Source organism: Poecilia latipinna, unplaced genomic scaffold (assembly GCF_001443285.1).
Source record: "Poecilia latipinna isolate Pla-1442-1.1 unplaced genomic scaffold, P_latipinna-1.0 Scaffold2018, whole genome shotgun sequence".
Classification (NCBI taxonomy): Eukaryota; Metazoa; Chordata; class Actinopteri; order Cyprinodontiformes; family Poeciliidae; genus Poecilia; species Poecilia latipinna.
The window spans coordinates 45,279-67,105 of record NW_015114634.1 but is presented as its reverse complement, the minus strand read 5'-3'; the positions used below and the strand labels follow the sequence as shown (position 1 = coordinate 67,105).

The 21,827-nt window shown below is 43.5% G+C and overlaps 1 protein-coding gene across 1 annotated transcript in view; it reads right to left on the bottom strand.

Annotated features, from left to right (window-relative positions):
* Positions 1–145: 145 nt before the first annotated feature.
* znf469 (zinc finger protein 469) overlaps positions 146–21,827 on the bottom strand; it is a 53,351-nt gene continuing 31,669 nt past the window's right edge. The window contains exon 2 of the mRNA XM_015016435.1: positions 146–12,772. Within this exon, the coding sequence (XP_014871921.1) occupies positions 1,232–12,583 (11,352 nt within the window). The 5' untranslated portion in view covers positions 12,584–12,772 and the 3' untranslated portion in view covers positions 146–1,231. The remainder of the gene's footprint in view (positions 12,773–21,827) is intronic.

The window sequence follows — 21,827 nt, the reverse complement described above, 5'->3', positions numbered from 1 at the left end:
GTTTTGTGTGCACCTGTTTTTTTGCCTCCAGGCACAAGCAGCTTCCACTGCTTCGGCTGTTTGATGCATTTGGTGACAGATGCCGTCCGCGGGGAAGCAGGAAACATTTGCAAAACATTTCAAGAACAAAGGAGCAGAAGAGCGATAAGAGACCAATACAGATCTTTAATAACAAACTGTAAAACAGGCACTTAGTGAACCACTTTACAACCTGCAAGAGACACGCAGTTTCCCTTTCTTTTCAATGTCATTCATTTTGCACATTATTAAAATAAAACTTTGTCATGAAGCATTACATCAAACAATATTCTACCTACAATACTATACAATGAAGGTACATACAGTATAAACAAGATAAAGCACCTTTGTTGTCCAAGTAAATACTATTAATAATTAAACATTTGGAGTTACGGACACAGATAAATGAGTTTGTCATTTGTGTGTGGTATTATCAGTGCATGGAAAGAACTCCAAATACAGGTCCAGGGACTGCGATGTCCTCATCAGCACCTGAGTTTACGTGTACACCAGAAGCTGTTGTAAGTTTTGAGTTTTTTTCTGCCTACATATGAATGATTTGGTTTATACAGTATGTTCAATAAAGTAGAAAAAAAAAACAAACAAACAGTTGGCTGTATATGTTGTAATTACTACAGATCTCCCTTCTGAGGACATGGACGTTCACATTACATTTAAACAACATGTAGCACCAAGGTGTTTATACAAAAGCCTTAAAATAATGAATGTCAACTTAGTACAGTAAAGTGTAAAAACAATACAAAATGAAAAGGTTGGAAGCATGTACGCAAGGTGCACAAATGTCCAAGTAAAGTACGGCACAATTTGGTCCTTTAGCAAAAAAAAAAAAAAAAAAAAAAAAAAAAAAAAAAAAATGTAACTTCTGTAAAAACGGAGATGCGTTACTTAAAAAAAACATTATTTTACTTTGTTTTCAAGTATACTTTTTATTTTTTTTTAAGTCTCCTTTATGCAAGTGATGTTAAAGTCCCCAATGAAATATTTAGTTTCTACCTGTCATTTGTCCTCACATTTGTGTAATAAAAAAAAAAAAACATGTACATAAGAAGACATAAAGTGACTACGGAAGTAATTAACGGTAGTATTTCACATAAAACAGCTGTGCAATTTCATTCACCATAATGACTTGTCTTAAACAATTATAACTGCAAAAATTTACAGACTCTTATTCACAGATCCCCATCCCGCCCCCTCAGTTTATAGATTCGGATGTGTCCTTCCTCAAAGGAATCTTAAAGCTGGTGAGTTTTTGACCAAACAGCTGACTCAAAATGTGGTTCTGCGACTCTGCTGTCCGGTAAGAGTTACTCTCCACTGTCCTGACCCCCATCTTTGGCCTTGGCTTATTTAAAGAATTGTTCATTGGAACTGAAGGCACTTTAGACACAGGAGAATGCACAGATCTCCCAAGAGGTCCCCTTTTGGCTTTGTTCTCCGCGTTTTGAGGTGTAACGGTGTCAGGCTTCTTTGGCGTGCAGCTTTCAAGCAAACCTCTTTTTGCCTGTAAGCTCAAGTTTACATTCTTGCACTTGGAAATTATTTTGTTGCTAACAACATCGTCCCGTACAGAGGAGAGCACGGGATACTCGTTGGCTCCGTCCAGCTTCCTCTGCAGCGAGGGGTTTGCAGACTTGCTCTGACGAAATTTCTTCTTGGGTTTAGAGTCAACACCAAAGTTCTCTTGTGTGAAAGGCGAGGACACCCTCTGCATGTTGTTTGTGGATTTCATGTCCTTCCTTCTCTTCTGTGGTTTCACCAAGTCCTTGTCGTCGGTCGCAGCCGATGCTAGAAGGGAAACCTTGGATTGAGGGGCCACCGTTGCTTCCGTCGTCTTTGCACATCCAGCTCCAGTGCTGGTTTTAGTGTTTTCTGGCGTTGGCGCTGGAGTGGCATTATTTTTCATCTGACTGCTACTTTCTTGCTCAGCACCATGAGATAATGCCTGCTGTTTAGTGTCATTACAAGACAATGTGCAATGCCTCTGCTCATCATCCCCCTGCTGCTTTAACTCATCAACAGCTAATTCTGCAGACTCAGGTGTCTGCAGAAAAATTTGATTTTCTGTTGAGCAGACAGAAGAGTTCTCAAAAACTGCTGGAGGCAAATCTGTTTTATCTTTAACTACCTCCTTCTCCCCTGCCATGCTACTTTCTTTAGATGCTGCCCATGAAGTTCCTTCTGCTCTTATACAAACGGATTCATCCTCTTCTTTCACATCACACGATTTAGTAATCAATTTCCTGTCATCCTCCTTCTCCAGGTTAGGTAGCAGAGTCACATCAAGTTCCTCTTTCTTGGGTGTCGCGGACCTGGATGAGCTCAGATGAACGCAGTTCTCCAAGTCTTCAAGCAACTGAGAGCAGTCTGCAGTAATATCCTCCGTCTTCACATTCGCGTTGCTTGAATCGTCGTGGTATTCATTCGGGACGGTCTGAGTGGAGTCATCAGTTGTGGGCGCGCAGGGCTTTGAACACTGTGTGTCAGCGTTCTGGTTTAAGTGTAGTGAGCTCAAACTAGCGATGCCGCTGTCTGAGCTGTTTTCTTGCAGACTGTCAGAGAGAAGCCTCTTCTTCTTACTGGCTGGTGAGTCGCACTCGTTTTCTTTGGAGGCGGATGCTTTGACGGGTCTGAGGACGGCTCTGAATTTGAAAACTTTATTCCCCCCCGACAGGTGCTTCTCCATGTGACGGTCAAATTGCTCTTTTTTTGAGAATGTGTAGTTGCAAGTGCTGCAAATGAACGACTTTTTAATCACATGCATGACGTCTGCACAGAGCTCACAAGTGTAAAGAGTCGTGTGCTTCGAATCCAGGTCGTCCACCTCCTCATGAGCTCTCCTCAGATGCTCTTTGAGGTCCTGGGCCTCCTGGTAAGAAACGGGGCACTTGTGGCACAGGAAGATCCTTTCCAGGTTGTGCACCACCAAATGCCTCTGGAGTTTGAAGGGTTTGGGGAACTGTTTTCCACAGTGGTGGCAGTCTCTTGAAGGATCTTTGCAGTTGGGATGCATCTCCACACTTTTCGGCGTCTCTGTTTTGTGGAGTACCTCGATTGGGGTTAAAGTGCTTTGTTTTCCGCCTCCTCCACTGCTTTTAGTTTTGTGTGCCCTAGTCTCAGCCCCCTCCAAGGTTTTTCCTTCTCCTGCCACTGCTTTTTCCTGTTCTTTAGTGGCTTTGCTTGACTCTCTGTTGGCTTTGCTGGGTCGCTGCTGCATGATCGAGGATATAAAGTTCTTCACGGCCGTTTCCTGCATGAAGCATCCAGAAATACCAAGCATGGAGCCTTGAGACTGTCCTCTCCTGGCAAACTGAGTGGCGTGTTCTCTTAAGTGTTCATTGTACATCCAGACATCTGAAATCTCCTTCAAACACATTCCGCAGGTCCAGATTCCTGTCTTATTTTTAGCGTGCTTTTCCCTCAGGTGGTCTCTCAGCTGCTCTCTGGAGCTGAACTTGCGCTGCACGCACATGTAACAGGTGGGGGGAGGGGATGGGTTGTGGGACAGCTTATGGAAGTTTAGCTCTCCGAGGGTGAGGAACCAGGTAAAACACACTTTGCATTTGTACTGCTTGTCTTTGACTTTAATCCCTCCGTCTTGTCGCTTCCTGCCTCGCCGCTCTGTCGCTTTCCTGGATTTTTCATCCTCTTTTCCATCTGCATCTGCAGTCTCAGAAAAAGGAGCCACTTGGGCATCTTTTTCTGAGTCCAGATACTGTATCTCCGGTAGCTGAAATGTTGTTTTGATGTTTTGTGCGCCGATGGCTTGGAAGGACTGAGCACCCTCCGCAACATGCGGCTCTATCGTGCAGGGAGTTGCTGGCAGAGGCTCTTCATGTTTGCAATCGCTAGGTTCAGAGGTCACTACTGGGCAAGATTCAAAGCCAGTGAAGTCACTGGATGAGCTCCATTCAGATGTAGATTTACTGACAGTGCTTTCAATTAGATTCAAATGATTATTTCCAACCTCACAAACATCCTGCTGAATGTTCTGATTGACATCTGGCACCGGATTGTTGTCGGCCTTTATAGTGCTGTTGTGACACATGTTCAGCATGATGGCATCGTCAATTGAAATGGTCTCATATTCGCAGCGCTTGCTTTGATGGTCAGTGACGGTCTGCATGCTGTGGGGTTCCACGTATTGGTCTTTATTTTGTATGAAAGTTTCAGCAGGAAGGTAATCTGCAGCCGCGTCTGAAGGGATTGATAATTTCTGTCTCTTGTTTCTTTTGCCATACACTCTGGGACACTTTTTCCTCTTAGTTTCCTCGTCTCTGGGAAATAGCTGTGAGAATGTGGTGTCGTCGTCGAGTATGGCCCTTAAATCTGAACTGATGCCGGGCGGACTGGGAGGGGAGGAATTCAGACAGGAGGTGGGATTTAGATTGTTGGTAGGGCATTTCATGTCTGTTGAAACATTTCTAAGAACCTCCAAGCCAAGGCTGTCCTTGGCTCCTTTTGATTCGGTCTCATTGGAATCTCCAGTGATCTCCTTCTCTACAGATGCACTTTCCACATTACTTTCTGCATACGTCTCTATATATGCCATTTCTGTCACCTTTGTTTCTTCAAGCTGATTGTGCGCCACAGTTTCATTCATCTCATTTGGCTCTTTAGGTGGAGTTTGGTTCGTGTTGTTATAAGTGTCTGCAGCGGCATGGTGAAAGAACTCTTCGCCAAGAGCTTCTGGGGCTGCTCTTTCACCGACTTTAACCTCAGGGCATTTGTTTTGCTCTTGCAGAGCACTGCTCTTAAATTCGGGAGTTATGGCTTGAAGTATGTCTGTTTTTAATATTTTCAGGAGCTCGTCAGAGAAGGGGTCAGGATTCAGCTCACTGTTCTTGTTCTTTCTTCCTTTGTTGCTCTTCTTTGCCTTTGCCTGCAGTGGAGGGTTTTGATGGCTTATCTCATCCACTGCCACGCTGCTCATCTCAGTTGCTATTTCCTCCAGGACTGATTCAATCTCCGCCGTTTTAGAGATGAGAGAGCCGCTTAGCTCAGGCAGCCCATCTATTTTGGTTGTTGGGAAACACCTCTGTGAATCATCTTTTTGCTTTTTCACCGGCGCTTCATAAATAAGCGCAGTCCCCTGATGGCTCGTTGTCGTGCCCTGTGTGCATTTCTCAGCTCTGGCTACATGCTTCATGGCCTTGTGTCTCTTCAGACCAGGCACAGTTCGGAAACACATGAAGCAAATCTCACAGAGCACTTTGCCCTGTGGATCGCTGCCCTGTGACTTCTTGTGTGTCGTCTCTTTGTGTGTTTGCTGACCTGCTGAACACGGGGCTCTCTCTGCTGTCAGCTGCTTCTCTGGTGGGAGGGGAATTTTCTCATTTTCACAGATAACGAGCGGTTCGGCTTTTTTGGGAAGAGCCGCATCTTCGAAAGGAGCCTTGTGAGAATCTGGATTGACTGATGCAGCTTTTGTCAGAAGATCAGCTTGGATTTGCAAATCCTCAACAGGCTGAAGTGGATCATGAAATACTGGCAGGCTTGTCTTTGTGTTACCACATGAGGACTCAGTCTTTTGGATGACAGGTGTGAGACCCAGTGAAAAACAATTGAATTTCATACTCTGCTGTAGGACTAGGGGCTCATCAGATGGCTGCAGTTTAGCCTCGTGATCTGAGCCAAGTGGCATCGTTGCTTCTGTCTCAGTTTGTTTGAAAATCATTGTGGGATTAACGCTCAGGTCACATGACTCACAGCTTTCTGCGGGTCTCTGCTTGGTGTCGAAATCTTCCTCCGGTTTACTGGCAGGTGATATCGGTATGTAGTCGTACTGATTCAGCTGTGGAGGCTCGTCTGAGAGGTCGTTGTAGTTCAGGGGGCTGAGCTTTAAATCATACATCAGATCACCTTTTTCAACTTCGTCTTTCACCTCTGGTGGTCTGAAAGTGACAGGAGAGGACCTGACCGTTTCAGGTGTTGGAATCATTCCGAGGTCCAGCTGAGGTGTGCTTATCAGAGAGCAGTCCATGTCAGCCGCTCTGCTTATTGAATCGCCTTTTGCTGCCCCTCCGTCGTCCGTGACGATGGGAGATTTTGCATTTTGAGAGAGTCTGCCAATAAATTCGCTGCTGCATTCATTCTTTGCATTTAAATCCCCTTTCGAGTCAAATATCTGTGTGGGTGTTTGGTGAGACATTAATAAAAGAGCACTGGCCGGCGAGGCAGATTCCAAAAAGACGCGGCTTTCTTCTGATGCCTCTCTGCATGGCGAGTTCTGCCGGCTTGCCATGAAATCAACAGGGAGATACTCTTTGATGTCCTGAACATTCAGAATCTCCTCTTGCTCGGCGAAGACGAGGCCAGCGTCAGTTTTTAACGGCTCATTAAACGGAGTCACTTTGCAGGAATCGCCGTTAATGATGCCGTCAGGCTGTGACAGGATCAACAGATTGCTTTGTCCCTCTGCAGATGGGGTGTCGCGGAGGTGTGAGCAGCACCTTTCTGGATTGGTTTTAACCAGCTCAGGACTGCAGGGCTTATCTTTGCTAACCATCTCCAGTGACATATTTGATTTACTGTATGCATTTGAAGAGCTGTGGCTTTCAGACGCAGAGATCGCTATCAAATTGTCTTGCTTTGAAGTCTCAATTATTTTGCCCACTTTCAACTCTGCAGCTTGTGGTGAGCTGAAATCTTCAGGATTCTTGTTGTCGTTAGTGTAATGTTGCTCCAGTGCTGATTTAATCACGCCTGCCATTTTCTCGCCAATCTGCTGCGTAAGGTCAGCTGGGGCCGGTGATGAAGGATGACCCTCAGGCTGATGAGTGATTTCCTCTGCTGCCTCTGGGTTATCGTGGCCTTCTCTGCAATCACCGTTGCTTTTAATCAGCGGATTTAAATCATCTGCCTTGCTGTCGGCCGAACAGTGAGCAGACATGACATCTGGTTCAACCTTGTTTACTGCGTCGCGATCCTCATCTTGTCTGGCTTCAGGTTCACGCCAGGAAATGGACCGCTTACCTCCAAGCGAAGGGTCAGAGTCCTCGTGGACAGATGACTGCGACTCGTTGTGATTGATTTTAGTTTCATGCTTCTGCTCACTGATATTTGAAAGCAGTGAAATACACTCCTTTGAGGTAATTACCTCCTTTTCACAGCAATCTTCTCTCTCGGCTGCATCAGGGGCCTGACATTCAGCTTCTTCATGTTGTTGACTGGTGGGAGAGTTGACATTTGGCTCCTTATGTTTCGATATAATAGGTTCTTTTTGGAAGATAGAGTCTGAAATTACCTCCAAGCTTTTCATGAGGTTTTCAGCATATCTTCTTTGCTCTGAAATATCGTCTTTTGTTTCTCCGGGAGTGTCGTTTTCCACTCTGTTCGTCCCCAGATTTACGTCGGGACGGAGGTGCTCATGCTTAAGTGCTGCTGCTTCGCTGTGAATCTCAGGGTGGGGGCCGTGATTTTCACCCACCAGGTCAAACTGAAAGGTACCGGGCCACGGGAGTTCTGGGTTTGTGAAAGTCTCGGAGTGATGGTTTGTTTGATCTGAGCATTTGATGTTCAACCGATTGTGTTGAAGCTCAGAGTCGTCGGCAATTCGCAGCGGTGAAAATTTGCTCATTTGCAGCTGTTTCTGATCCTCGTGGATCAGGAGCGGTGGGCTTTCCAGCTTAGTCGTCTGAAGCTGATTTTCAAGCTCATTTACTATTCTCTTGATCTCCAGCTCGTCCTCTGATGCACAGCTGCTGAGATTTGCGCTGTAGTCAATTATTTTCTCCGGGAGAGACAATGGGATGTGACTGTAATCGGACTTTTTCCCGTTTGATTTCTCGGAAATTCCTTTGTACTGGGATATCTCGTCCCTTAGCACAGGGTTGACCATGAGATTCCAGTCTCTTTGTTCCATGAAAGGAGAATAAGATGAGACAAATGCCTCCTTTTTGTCAGCTGTGCTCTCCACTGAATGGAAACTGTCTTTCTGAATGGGGATCTCTGAGTAAAGGCCACTGTCAAACGCCGTGAGGTCCCCGAACATGGAGGAGGTGTCGAAGGAAAGCGGGGATTTGATGAGGCCTTGCTCCTGGTCCATGGGGTAGGGCATGAGGTGGAGTGCATCTTTCTGTATCAGTGGGCTCTGGCTTCCAGTCGGGGACAGGCACACCTCATCCATCAAAGATGTGCAAAGAGATGGGGGTCTGTGTGCGTCTAGGTCATTGACCAAAATAATTGCCTCTTTCACCATGCAGACACTCTCACTCTGTTTCTCCAATGTGGCAGCGCCTGATAGCCGGGGCTGTGCAGTTTTTGGCCCCTCGCCTGTTTTGTCCTTTGTGTTTCTGTCGACATTAAAATCAGCTTCTCCTGTGATAACGGGAGGCGGCGACTTAACCTCCAGAGTTTTTTTATCTGTGCTTTTGCACTGTGTTGGTCCGTCTTTGCTGCTCGAACTGTCTGTTCTCTGCAGGGTGTCAGCAACTGAGCCGTTGTCACTTTTCTGAGGCACAGCTTTGTCTCTTGATTTGGCCTGAGAGCTTCCTCTTTTTTCAGAGTTCTTGTCTGCTTCTTTTGCCTTTTGTGTAGACGGGAGCAGATCAGGAAATTCTTGATTTGAATATTTCTCCGGGTCCTCTGCAATTCCCTTTTTGTCAGAACATTTTGTCTTGTCGATGTTGTATTTCTTGACAGATTTAGTGAATGTCAGTGCAAGTGTACTGGACTCTTTAAAAAGCTTCTGCGGGTTGGATCTGTCATGGTGTTTCTGCTCTGGAGAGTCTTTCTTTCTCTCACTGTCTGAGTCAGTGCGGTCAGTGCTTTTGGGGCTTACAGATGTGCTGAGGTCGCTGCTCGTGGACGATCGGCTGCCTCGCCTCCTGAGCCTTTGGTGTTTTTCTGGTGTTAGAGACAGCTCCTCACTTTTCTTCATCTCAAAGCACTCTTTGGACTCATGTCTCCACGCCGCCTTCTCTCTCTCACTTCTCGCTCGCCATTTGCACTGCTTGGTGTATGTGTATTTGCAGCGGCTGCTTTGATTCAGCCGGCCTTGGCTCGCTATCTTCACAGGCTTGCACTCATCATCCGAATCGGATACATAATCATATTCTCCAAAAGCGGGATTCTGCACTGTTGGAGTGAGCCGCTCCATCACCAGGGAAAACTGGAGATTTTTAGTGCCTTTAACGTGCAGCTTGTGGAGTTTATTTTTTTGCTGCACTATTTTGTGGATGAGTTCTTTGCTCCAGGTTCCCCCTCCAGTGCTTTTCCTTTTGCTTTCTTTAGCTGCAGCTCTCGAGGTTGGAGACGTGGAGGCCTGCAACGCTGCTGACCCCCGAAGTGCAGAGCTGTCCTGAAAGCTTTTTAAGCCACAATGCTCGGAAAACTTGCCGGATAGGAGAAACCTTTGTGAGCTCAAGTTTTTGTCCTCGCTTTTACACAGCTTTCTCGTCTCTTTCGCTTTGCTTTCTTGTTCTGATGCCTTATCCATGAAGTCGATTTCTGAATTTTTATGAGATCCATCTTTTTTAATGTTAACCTTTTCATCCTCCTGCAAGCTCGCAGCCATTTTCCCTTTGCTCTCAACATGAGAGTTGTAACACTTTTCCTGTGCGAAGGATCTTTCGTCGGCTGCTTGCTTAGTTTTGTTCTCGGGGAGTGCAGATTCTTTAGTTTTCAAACATATTTTGTTTGAGGATGTTTTGACTGTGGTGAGGTCATCATCAACAAATGCATCAATAAAACTGCTGTCTATCTCTGCATTGTCTGACTGATATCCGAGTCCATTGAGAGCTTCTGTTATTAGGCTGTCTAACTTAGCATCCTCCATCTCCAGCTCCGGCAGCGAGACATGAAGGTTACCGGGACCAGAGAACAAACCCAGCTTTAATGGGTCATCTTTGGCGTCTCCTTTTGTTTCACTGTCAGAAATCAGTTCTCCATTTTTGTTGAGGCCCAGCAATGACAGGTGAAGGTCGGATGGACACCTTGAGAGAGAAGTACTCGACACGGCTAATGCTGCTTTAACCGGTTCTGCGTGGAACTTCCTGTTGTCCTCCAACTTTGATAAATCTTTGAGCTCGTTTTGCGTAAGCGTGTTCTGAGCGCAGTACTGCTTGTGGCCTAAAAACGAAGCCAGATTGCTGAAATTCTGATCGCACTGTTTGCACGTCAGGAGAACGTCCAGCTGATCCAGATTTGCAGTGGCCAGTGAGCTGGCTAGGAGCTGGTGTGCAGAATACGGAGGAGGAGGCTGGTGGTGCTCCACGCCGAAACTATTCACGTAGCCTTTACTGCTGTCCATTGCTGTTTTTGTATGTGTGGTGTTTTGCAGAAAGTTCATCGTTTCATCTTTGGCTCTGTCTGGCACGTAGGAAAGGCTACGTGGAGCGTCAGAATGAAACTGGTGGGAATGTGTGCTCATGTGATCTGACGGCAACTGAGTTTTGCCTTGTGGAGGTTGGTAGAACAGGTGTTGTGGGGCTGACTTTGTCATCTGACTGTCGTCTGAGCCAATATTGACGGGGCTGGTGGATGCAGGAGAGAGGGAGGAGCAGGTGCTGCTTGATGCAGGGTTATGGACTGGAGATGGCAAAGGAGATTCATATGGTGACACCTTTAAAAGCCCCATGGGCGGACCCTGAAGCGGTGGGTAGCTGTAGTTTCTCGATGGACCTGTCGGAAGGGTCTGATTGAGTCCAAAGTACCCTGACTTATTCTTGGCCTCGCATAACTGTGTGTGGTTCATTTCCAGTTTAAAAGCTGAGACAGTGGTACTGTTGTGTTTTACACTTTCGTGTCTCTGGTTTGAAAGAACGTCGCCACTTCTGCTGCTCTGGAATGAGTTGTGCTTGTGAACTTTACTCTCATCCTGCCAGTCAGACGGCGAGACCATGTAGGCGATTTTCTGATTGCTTATTTGCCTCGATGATTCTATCCTGTTGAGGTTCGGCATGGCAGAGTTTGGCCGTATCTGCTGCCAGGGCATTCTGTTGCTTTTTGATGAGTTTAGCCTGTGGTCTATCGTTGTCTGGTTCTGGAACTGGAACTTCTCGTTCATGACAGAATACTGAATGGTGTTTTGATCTGCTGTTGAATATGTCTTATTAGGTCCCTCCCATGAGTGCGACAGCCTGTTCACGACCTTACTGCTGATGGATTTATCGAAAGGTGAGGAACCCGTGTGAATGCTGCTGGGTGCAGGGTTGTTGAACGTTCTGTTAGGAAAATGCATCGGGGAATCTGGACTCTGTGAAATATTTCTTGCATGCACACCAGCCTGCATGAGTGTTCTCTGGCTGGCAGCTGCATCTTTGGGGTGACAGTTTCTCTTACTCCCTGATGTGAAGGCTGCATCCTGACAATCTGCCTGAGAACTCATGTCTGAGCTCTCAGGTAGAGCGGTCTTCCCCTGTTCTGACTGCTGTGAGCTGGAACCTGAGCTGTCACTGCTGGGTGAGTCTTCACTCTGAGTTCTGGAACACTGGATGGATGATGCCACCCCCTGAATAAATTGGGGCTGCTGCGGGTTGGGATAAGAGCTTCTATCTGGCTGATGGTCGGTACTGAACTGAGAGCTGTTCTGGGAAGTGCTTTGCCCATTTCCAGGTGAGAAGGAAAAAGAGTTGTGGCTGATATGTGGCTGGGGGTTCTGTTCACAGGCAAAAGATTCAGAGGTTGATTGCTCCAGTAAGTGATATCCTCCATACTGAAACTGAGCAGGCACAAATGCACTCGCCTTACTGGTTTCTGAGAGCGCAGTGGATTTTTGTGATGAAACCCCATAATTAGCACCATTATAGGTCCGTTCAGGCGACTGCCATACATTTGAGCCACTAAGTGGACACTCAGTCATCATCAGCTGACTACCAGTCTGCGTGCTGTTAGTCTCCATCGATGCCTGCTGCTGTTGCTGTGGCAGAGGTGGGTGTGAGTGTGATGATGCTCCGCTTGAGGAACCCAGTGCCTGTGAGGTATAGCTTGGGGAGGTAATATTAGAGGGATTCTCCTGGAAGTAGCGGCTGTAGCTGAGCTCCTGCTGCTGCAGCTCGGCCTCTCTCTCTGGCATGGTGGGAATGTTGAATCTGTAGCTGCCTGAGACTGGGCCACGGCTGGGTTCCAGCTTCTTGGGTGGCAGAACCTTCTGTTGTGGGTAGGCTATGCCAACGGTGCGTGGATTTGCAATGCTTAGTCTGTACAGCTGCTGCGGGTTGCCACGCTCTGTCTTCCCTGACCGCTTCCCCTTCTCTCGGCTACGACCCTTTCCACTTGGTGACTGGGGACTTCCTTTCCCGGTCGACCAAGTTCTGTCAGTGACAAATTTTGATCTGTTCTGCAGTGAACTGAAGTCAATCTTCCCTGTCTGCTGTGGCCGTATAACAGCTTCACGCTGCTGAGGACAGTTCCTTTCTTTCTCTAGTTTTTTAGTCTTGGCCCCTCCGGTGCTGAGCCCGACCTCAGTGCCTGTGCTTGAAAAGTGCTCTGAAGACGCCTTTGTGGTTTTATCACTCTGCTTTTCCAGCGCCGTCCCCTCATCCTGCTGTTTGGACTCAGCATCCAGCTCTTTGACTGTATGCATTTGCTTAGTCTCTCCTGCCATGATGCACAGTCAGTGCTGTGAAGGCCTTGTCCTCAGAACTGCTATCTGGGAGACAGGGACATCATCTTCTGGGTAATGGGATTCAGCAAATGTCCAGTGGCAGGAACTGCAGGGACAGGGCCGCTCTCTGCAAGCTCATCTCTTCACCCTCATGGTGGACTATGGATCTGGCACTGAAGCAAAGCAGACCTGGAGGTAAAAGAAAAGAGGAAAAGATTGATATCTTTCACTTCATAATGTCTTTTTTTGTGGGTCTTTTTAAAACCTGGCAATATATTTTTAAACTGCTAAACATGAGCTTATAGAAGAAATTTGAAATATATTTTTAAATATAAACATATATCTTATTTTTTTTGTCTAGACATTCAAACTGAAGGCAAAGCTATGAATCTCTTGGCAAAACAAATACATTTGAAGAGTTAGGGTTCAACACAGGTATAGAAAAAAGCTTCTTTATTCAGATTTTGATGAGGGCAACTGTGTCAAAACTGAACAAAACTAGGGAATAATCTTATAGTGAGGTATAATAATAATAATAATAATAATAATAATAATAATAATAATAATAATAGCTGTTACTTTCTTGTGAAATATTCTTCATTGTGTTTTCTATTTTTGCCAGTAGAGAGCACTATTGCATCATTACACTGCAATGTGGTTGATGCATAGGATTGAGTGTAATTACGGGGATTTTAAATAATCACCATACTCCTATTTCCACTCATACTGCTCCTATAGAACCTATTATTAAATTACCCACTTCTGAAGAAAAGAACACATTCATGAAAAAAGAAAAAAAACACAGAGTAACATTACTGTTCTTTCAAAAAAGCAGAGACTGATGGTACATCAGAGTCTGGATCCTCAATGCAAACGGTCACAAAAGACTGTTTGCATTTCCTAAAATTATGAAATGCACTAGAGTACTGAATATAAGAAAATATGGTGTGCAGATCCAAAACGTTTTGCCAGTAAATGAATCACAGGTTCCTTAAAAGCAGGGACACAATGCCACAGTGTTCTGCTGCTACAGAAGGCTTCAGGTTTAGATCATGGAGGAATATCATGGATTAGTCAGCCAGCCCTTAGAAAGTGAGAATTGTGGGCATGCTGACGTTTGTTGCCTTTCCTCAGGCATCCCAGACACAACTTCTCAGGTCTGGATTTACTTTGGCCTTATGATTCTTTTGAGGTCCGACCAGATGAAGCTTGGACTTGGCACCAAAATGGGATTTCTAGGTCTGGTAATGGAACTTCCATCCAATGTTCTTGTCTGTGTCCCCTGGCCGTCAGCAATTCCGGGGGAGGCCTGCGGTCAGAGAAGCTACAGCTCGTCTCTGTGTCAGCTACTATCCACTCTACTGAAGAGTCAAAGAACACTCATGTAGCTTTACTTTAAAATAGTCTTCATCTGTGAGAGGGAGCACTAATTCTAGTCCGACTGTATAAAAAGATTGGCATCGGTTGCACGGAGCCTCTCACTTCATTAATGACTATTCTGAAGACTGTCAAACACACCCCACTTTGAGATGCATTTTTTCCCCCCTCCATCTACCATAAATTTTCCAACCATCTGAGGACTGGTCAAATGTGCAAAGATGAAAAGATACCATAAATACATCCATCCTCATAAATCTCTCTGGAGATTGTGTTTTTGAAGCACTCAGGGTCATTTTGGGCTCAACACCTGATTTTGTTTCCTACCTGAAAGGCTTTTTATCAGTATAGGGTCTTAGCCACTATCCTGTGTTAAAGCGGTAACTGCATTACATGAACTGTTCTGAGTTCTAATGTATTTCCCCTTTAAAAGAAGGAACACTAAAAAGTTTAAAAACGTATTAAACATCCCCTTTCTCATGGAGACACTTAGGTTTACTGACTTACCTCTGTATAAAGTTCCATGCATACAATCTATTGAAAAACGTTATTCTTATTCTTGACATATTTGTTTTGCAAAAATATATTTATGATATGTACCTAGATAAAGTAGTACATAATTTTGTAGCAGAAAGAATAGGATCCTGTCAGCCCATCTTTTGTAAATCACCTTTCAGTAAAGTTATTGTTGTAAGTCTGTGTGTGTTCCAGATTTAAACTATTTTTCACAAATTCCTCTTTGGTAAACCAGTCGACTGTAGCTCTTGCTCTATGTTTAGGATAACAGTTCCACGAAAAAGGGAACCTCTGTTCAAGTCTCAAGTGTCTTCTTCCTTTCAACGCTGACCAATGCTAAAAAAAGCTCCCCTCAGCAAGATGAAGTTCAAAAAGTTCAATCTTGATCTCATTGGACCAGAGCTCCTTCTTTCATGTGTTGGCAAAGGCCCCTTTCAAGGCTTGTGGAAAAATTCAAATTGGAACTTTTCTAGTGCTCTTTCAACGATGGCTTTCTGCTAAACACTCGTCTATAAAGTTCAAACTGCACAAAACTCATCGGTGCCCAGTCAAAAGATTCTTTCACTTGAGCTATGGATCTCTGCATCTCCTCCAGAGTTACTATGGGACTTATGAAAATCAGAATTTATCTTAACACTAAATTACACCTTCTAAAAGAAGACCAATAATACGACTTATGAAAGTAAGCAGCCACACTGGATTTTACTTAGGAGTGTCTCAATAAAGGGGGCAGACAATAAATGTATGCCAAGCTTTTCAGATTTTACAGAAAACCTTGTGTTATTTTCCTTCCTCTTCACATTTATGAAGTGCCCTTTGTTGGTCTAACACAAAGTGTTAGTCTAAGCCAGGGGTGTCCAAAGTCGGTCATCGAGGGCCGGCATCCTGCATGTTTTAGTTCTCTCCCTGGTTTTACACACCTGCATCAAATGATGGCTCGTCAGAAGGCCTAAGGAGAACACTGACTTGCTGAGGAAATTGTTNCTACNACTAGGGAGAGAACTAAAACATGCAGAGTGCCGGCCCTTGAGGACCGACTTTGGACACACCTGGTCTAAGCCCAATAAAATATCCATAAAGTATCTGGGATCATGTGCCAAAATGGGAAAAGGTTCAAGGGTAATGCATGCTTTTGCAGGCGCTGTAGCAATTCATAATTTGACTAATTATGTTACATGAAAAGCAAAAATTTAGTGTGATGAATCTTTTTTGTTAAAACTGTATGAAGTCAGCCACTTTCAAATTTACAATGACAAAGACAAAATAAAGAGTTGCAGCACCCAGACAAGATAAAACCAGTAACAAGTGTTCAGATCCCACCCAGCAATACATGTGATTAACTTTTCTTCGTCTGATGTTTTTCACCCTGTCTTCTAGGGGTATTTAGGTATTTAACAGGTTATAAGGGAACCTTTAGACTGAGACCTAGTTGGGTTTTGGTCTGGTTGTGAAAAATCACATCCCCTTTACACCTCTCCACAATCTGAATGCTAGTGTCTGCTACCAACTCTACCACAGGTTGGAGAAACTGGGGTTAATGGCCCTGCCAGCATTTCCAGCGGGTAACGCTTGATCCATTACCGCAAAGTCAACAGTGCTCATAAATCACAGCTCCAATTGTGTTTGCCTAGACTGGCTGTTGCGGTTTTGGCCTTTGAATGAATGCCTCCAACAACAAAAAGAGCAGTATGAGCATCACAAGGACTTTAGAGAAGTAGCACCAAAGCCTGAGCTGTCAGCTTGCAAAGAGTGAGAGGTCATTTATTTCCTTTCAGAAACCTTGTCGACTTCCCCTGCCGCCCTGTGCGGCTTGATAAATCTTCCCTTGCACTAGCCTCCTTCGTATAAGTCAGAGTTACTTCATACAGACAGTTTTAGCTTATTAATCTGCTGCCTTCATGGCGTCTTTGGTATGGCTTATTCAGTTTTATCTTAAAAAGCATAAATTGCTCTTGGACTGTGTATAAAGAAATTGTGGTGATGACAATTTTGCAAGCTGGGCACAACCTGATGTCAAATCCTCAGCGACTAGTCTGAAATTTCTTCTATAAAATTGCGTTTTAGTGGAGTTTTTACAAGTCAATTAAGATGCATGTGCGTATGTGTGTTCTTTAGGCCTCCTGTCAGATCCCACAGTTTCTGTGGCGCCCCATATGGCTTGACCACAACACCACCCCGATGCGTGAGACTGCTGAATGCATAAGAACTGGTGTATTTGTGGTATCAGCCCATCTGTGTTTTGTGTGTGGGCAAGCAACTAACCAGACTAAAAGTGGATAAACTTCCCTTTTTTTCCCCTTTTCTTCATTACTCTCACAGGGTTGTGTGTTGATTTCTTGCAGGAATGAGGGAGTGGGTGAAAGGTGCTTGAATGAAAAGTCAATTTCCTGAGTCTTTTTCCTGTCATTTTTGTGGGGGATGCATGTGGTGTTGGCTTGGGTGAATAAATGGAGGTAGCACTGTGAAAATCTCTGTCCATTCATCACATCAGTCCCTTATGTAACTGCTTCGGGAGTTTTTAAGGCGTAAAATGTCCAATTGAACATTATTTTTCTTTGCATTCCGGGTGCTTTTGAACTTATTTTTCACAAGTGGGTGACTAGAAACAAACTCTCAGGCCTATAAATATACATCCACAGTATCTGAATGTCATTTGTGTCAGAAACTTGTACAGTAAAGACCTAACCCGTGAAACTGGAAACTTGGAAGACACCCACATGTATGACTCATACTTCAAATCTTAAGTACAGATTTTTTGTACTTAAAAAAAAAAAAAAGATTCCTTGACAAAGTGATAAACATGCAAACTTATGGCTGCTGCTAAGGATGATATATAACCAGGAGCAAAAGAACATTTTGTCTTTGAAGTTGGTCTTTTAGAAGAAGGACAAAGAAAAGAATCAGCAAACTCATTAGGGAGATATTACCAAGGATATCATTGTGATGGCAAGGTGACTGGATCAGAGAAGTTCCAATCCTGCAGCTCTCATCACGTCTTCCCAGTCAAGAGGAATCTGAATGATCCAAGGAAGGAACAGTGGCGAACCACTAACAGTGCTGAAATAATCTGGAAGTGACAGCTAGCCTGTGTCATACAATCCAGTCGTAGAGCTGCTGCAACTCAGATTGCTTATATTTATAATAAAGAGGTGGCAGAATACACAGCCCTGAGCCTAAGTAGATTTCAGTTGTTTTATATGCTATTACATGGAATAATATATTTCCATACCCATTAACCCATTACTTGCATTAACCAAGTCATACATAGTCACTATCTGCTAAATAGTCTAACACCTCCAGACTCCATTTTTCTAAAGGTAAATATTACTTCTTAAGTTCCTTCAGCTATGTTCAATTATCCCACCGGCAACAATTGTTGCCAGACATTTTTTCTAACTTCTGAACCTCTAAAAGAATTATTTTGACTTTTAGCAACTAATTGAAGTTTTTAAGTCAAATAATGGAGTGTCTACTCTAAGCAATATCAATTTCATGTATCTAGTGTGAAAGGTCACATGACCAGACCTCTTTACTTCCTGCCTGTAATGCTGGAAAAAAAAAGGGATTAAACAGGTTAAGCATGGAAAGCAATTGGTAGCACATAAAATAGAAATGAAGGGTGATTCTGCAAAAGTACAGAAGATTAATTTTCACGCTTATATCAATTACAGGAATTACAAACGGTCTTCTACCAACATCATAGTGCCAGATAAAACAGAACACCTCCAGGGGTTTATTGGAGACCCCGCCTCAAAAGATCCCAATGGTTTTAAAAGCAAAAGGTTATGGACAAAAATTTCAGCATGCGTTAAAGAAAAGTGGAAAGAAGCAACCCATTCCTATTTTACAGAACTAGATCTTCAGCAACAGCAGCCAGTTACGATGTGCAGTAATATTTTCTTACTGTGTGGACAGCACATGCTGGCCACACCCATTTGACTAGACATGGTAAGAAGTGATATAAAAGTAATTCTGGTTCACACTGAGAATTTTAAGTTGTTGTTTTTTGTTTTTTTTTATCTATGCTGGGCCTCAACAGAATTGTGCCCTGAATGGAAATCACATCACCCACATCAAGACTTAAGAAATGTGTCACACTTTTGTTGACCAACTGCTGTCAGGGAATCAACTCAGTAATCTTTAACAAACATACAAACAAATCAGCACTCTTCTGCAAATGGTCAGTTACTCAACTGAAAATAATAGCAGCCTACGTCTAAACTACTTCTACTTCTGGATGGTCTTCAGAAAGACTAAAGAAAATAGTTTAAGACAACTTGTAAAAGTAGAGATTTGAGAGATGACTTAAGACTTTTTCTTCAAAGCTGTATGTATGACAAAAAGTTGTGGAAACATCAACACTCCAAAAGGCACAAAGCTCTTGCAGAGCCAATAAAAAAGCAAGAGCAGGGTGAACAATCCACTCTCACAATGACTTCTTTTATAATAATGTAAACCAATAACTGGCACAAACAGAAATTTCTCAGCGTGTTCATCTTTTCCAGATGCTTGCACACTGAAATATCATCACAAAGTGGTCTCAGAGATCAGAGAGAAGGCAAAGACAGATGAAGATGAGAGATGATGAGGTTGGAGTCAATGGAGAGTAAAGGTAATGTATTACCAGGATTGCAGGGAATGCCATTAAAGAATGGGAAAATGGTACAAAGTGGTGAGTGTTAGAAACCAAACAGAGAAGGTGAGGGGAGGGGAGGCAGGCTTTCTGCGTGCGTAGTTTGGTAGGCTGTGAAATGGAAGTGATGGAGAGGGGGGCTGCATCAGGTGGCAGAATAATAAGCGTCTGACTGCTCCCCTCACACCTCATCCAGCACACGTGGTCCAGCGTTCAGGGAATGCACAGTGAGAACGGCTGGCCTAGGGCCCGTGCCGGGGCGTGCCGCCAAACCTCGGTCAGCTTGCCTGCCTACTCCTCTGTATTTTTGGAAACATCTATTATGCAAGCATTTTCGGCTTTAAGATCTCAGCATTTTTGTCTGTTTGAAAGGAGGAGAAGAGGAGGGGAGATACGCCGGAGAGTTCAAGTGGCTGTCACAACTCGACGACCACACACTTATTAAAACAGAAGCGCTTGATGTGGATGCGCCAACACTTGCTTCCTCTCAGAAGTTTGCGACTTCAATTCCTCAGTTTCTGATTAAGACAGCATAATTAATGAGTCATCTGCCAGAGGGCTGGTGACGTACTGTCAGAATCCCTCGCAGCGTTTGAAAGATAGCAGCGTCTCTGCACTTCAAATGAAACAGTGAGCACAGTTATCCTTGTGCCATCAACCCAAACCCCACCCTTTGCACAATGCGGTTAGCTGCTCAGTGGGGAAGATACAGGCAGCTCTACTGTGTCTGTGCACATCTGAGTGTGTGTCTAATGGGTTTTGGCGTGTAATTCCAGAGACTCCCCCTCACTCTCCCCTCACAAGATTTTCCTGCTTCTCAGACAAACTTTTTCTTTTCTTTTCTAACCACTGGATTCTGGACTCAGTCTGTTTCCATATTACAAACCACAACATTCCACAAACATGATGGAATCTTTGTTTTAGAGCAGTAAAGGTTATTTTTTCCCCCCGTTATTTGACCCAATTTTCCGGATTTGCGCATGTTTATGGAATATTACGTGTGCGGCTGGAAAAGAAATAGCTTCTATGCAATAGAATGAAGAACATGACAAAGTAGATAAGGATATTAGCGAAGGGTGGCCCAGACAAAATTTCCTGGCTGAGACGCATAGTAACAGTAATTTCATCCTTAATGGACAAAATCCGGATTTCAGGTGTTATCCTTATTTATTCTGTCAATATTTGCTTGTCCTTTCTTCTGCCTGGGCTGAAGTATTCAGTTACGTCTTTAAATTGTTACAGCTTTATTAAATGGAAAGAAACTGAGAGAAAATGAGAAGAGATTTCATTAACATGAGCTATGCAACCTCCAAAGTAACTGCCACACTCACGTCTGGGGTTGCACTGGTGCACATTCAGGGTGATTTTAATCAGAGTACAGTTAATAACATACCACACACCAAGTTGCAGGAGAAAAACATCTTAACCTGTAAAGCCTGCAAAAATACTAATTAGTAAAGGTCGACTAAATTAATACTTTATGCAGACATATTGAAAAAACAGAGACGATTAAAGATCATCTGGTTAAAATTTCCTAATTTATGCACACATTAGTGTGTCTGTATTTCCGCAGCAGACACACCTTTCACCCTCAGTGGGATGATGATTCAGAAGCAAGGGCTCGACACAGGCAGAGGTTATTTTCATATTAAACATGAAAATAACTATCTTCCAGAACCTCTGGAGGGAGGTCCCTATCTCATCAGCAGTAGACAACGCTCTTTGCATCTTTATTTGGTGTAAATCCAGATTGATGTCTCCAAAGGCTGAAGGTAATTGGTTGTGTGAGAGTAACACTTTAACATCCTCTGTTCACACAGGAAAATCAGTTGTGGCACACTGCCAGTTACCTCCGTGAAATAAATATCAGCTTATGACATCCAAATGAAAATGTAGTAATATTAAACTTAATTAAAAAAAAAAAAATCTCACATGAACCGATATTGGATTTTTGAGACCAGAGTTTTGTTTTAAAGGGGCTGTGTTGTGTATTTTGTACATCTTGGATTAGCTATTAGCTTCAGTCTCTGGGACTAACTAATGCTCATGATTTTCTGTAATGTAAATGAAGGCCTCTATTACAAATGTTATATTTATGATCTATGTTAATGTGATAATATGACACTACAACTGACTGAAGTTCAATATAATTATGCATAAACACTCAAGCACTCAGATTTACCTTGCTTTAGAATATACAGATAGTCAAATTTGTACTTTACCAAGGAAATGTTGCACTAAAGTAATGCTGTGGAAAGATATATTCTACTAAAGAAACAATGTTCACCTTTTATGATCTTTTCTATTTGGAAAAAAGCACTTTTAGCTAATCTTAGTAAGAACACCATATTATCCCACCGGTCACAATTGTGACCGATCATAAAACACACTTTTTCATATATTTTTCTACAATTTTTTAAAGTATTTCCCCTTCATTAGTTCAAAGGGCTATACATGACATCTGATTTTAATATTTTCATGTCTGGGAAAAATTTGGGACTAAATGGGTTAAGCAGATAATGACTGTACCTGATACTGGGATGGTATTTGTTGTAATTTGGAACTGTGTGAGTAAAAGTGAGTTGAATCAAAAAAAGTAAAGGGTTTCATATAATCTATGTCCTATCTAAGTAAAGGCTAGTTATTTTTATATAAATAAAATCTTTCTGACATTTATTTCTAAAAATCTTATGAAAGTTCAGTGAATTTCTCGATACG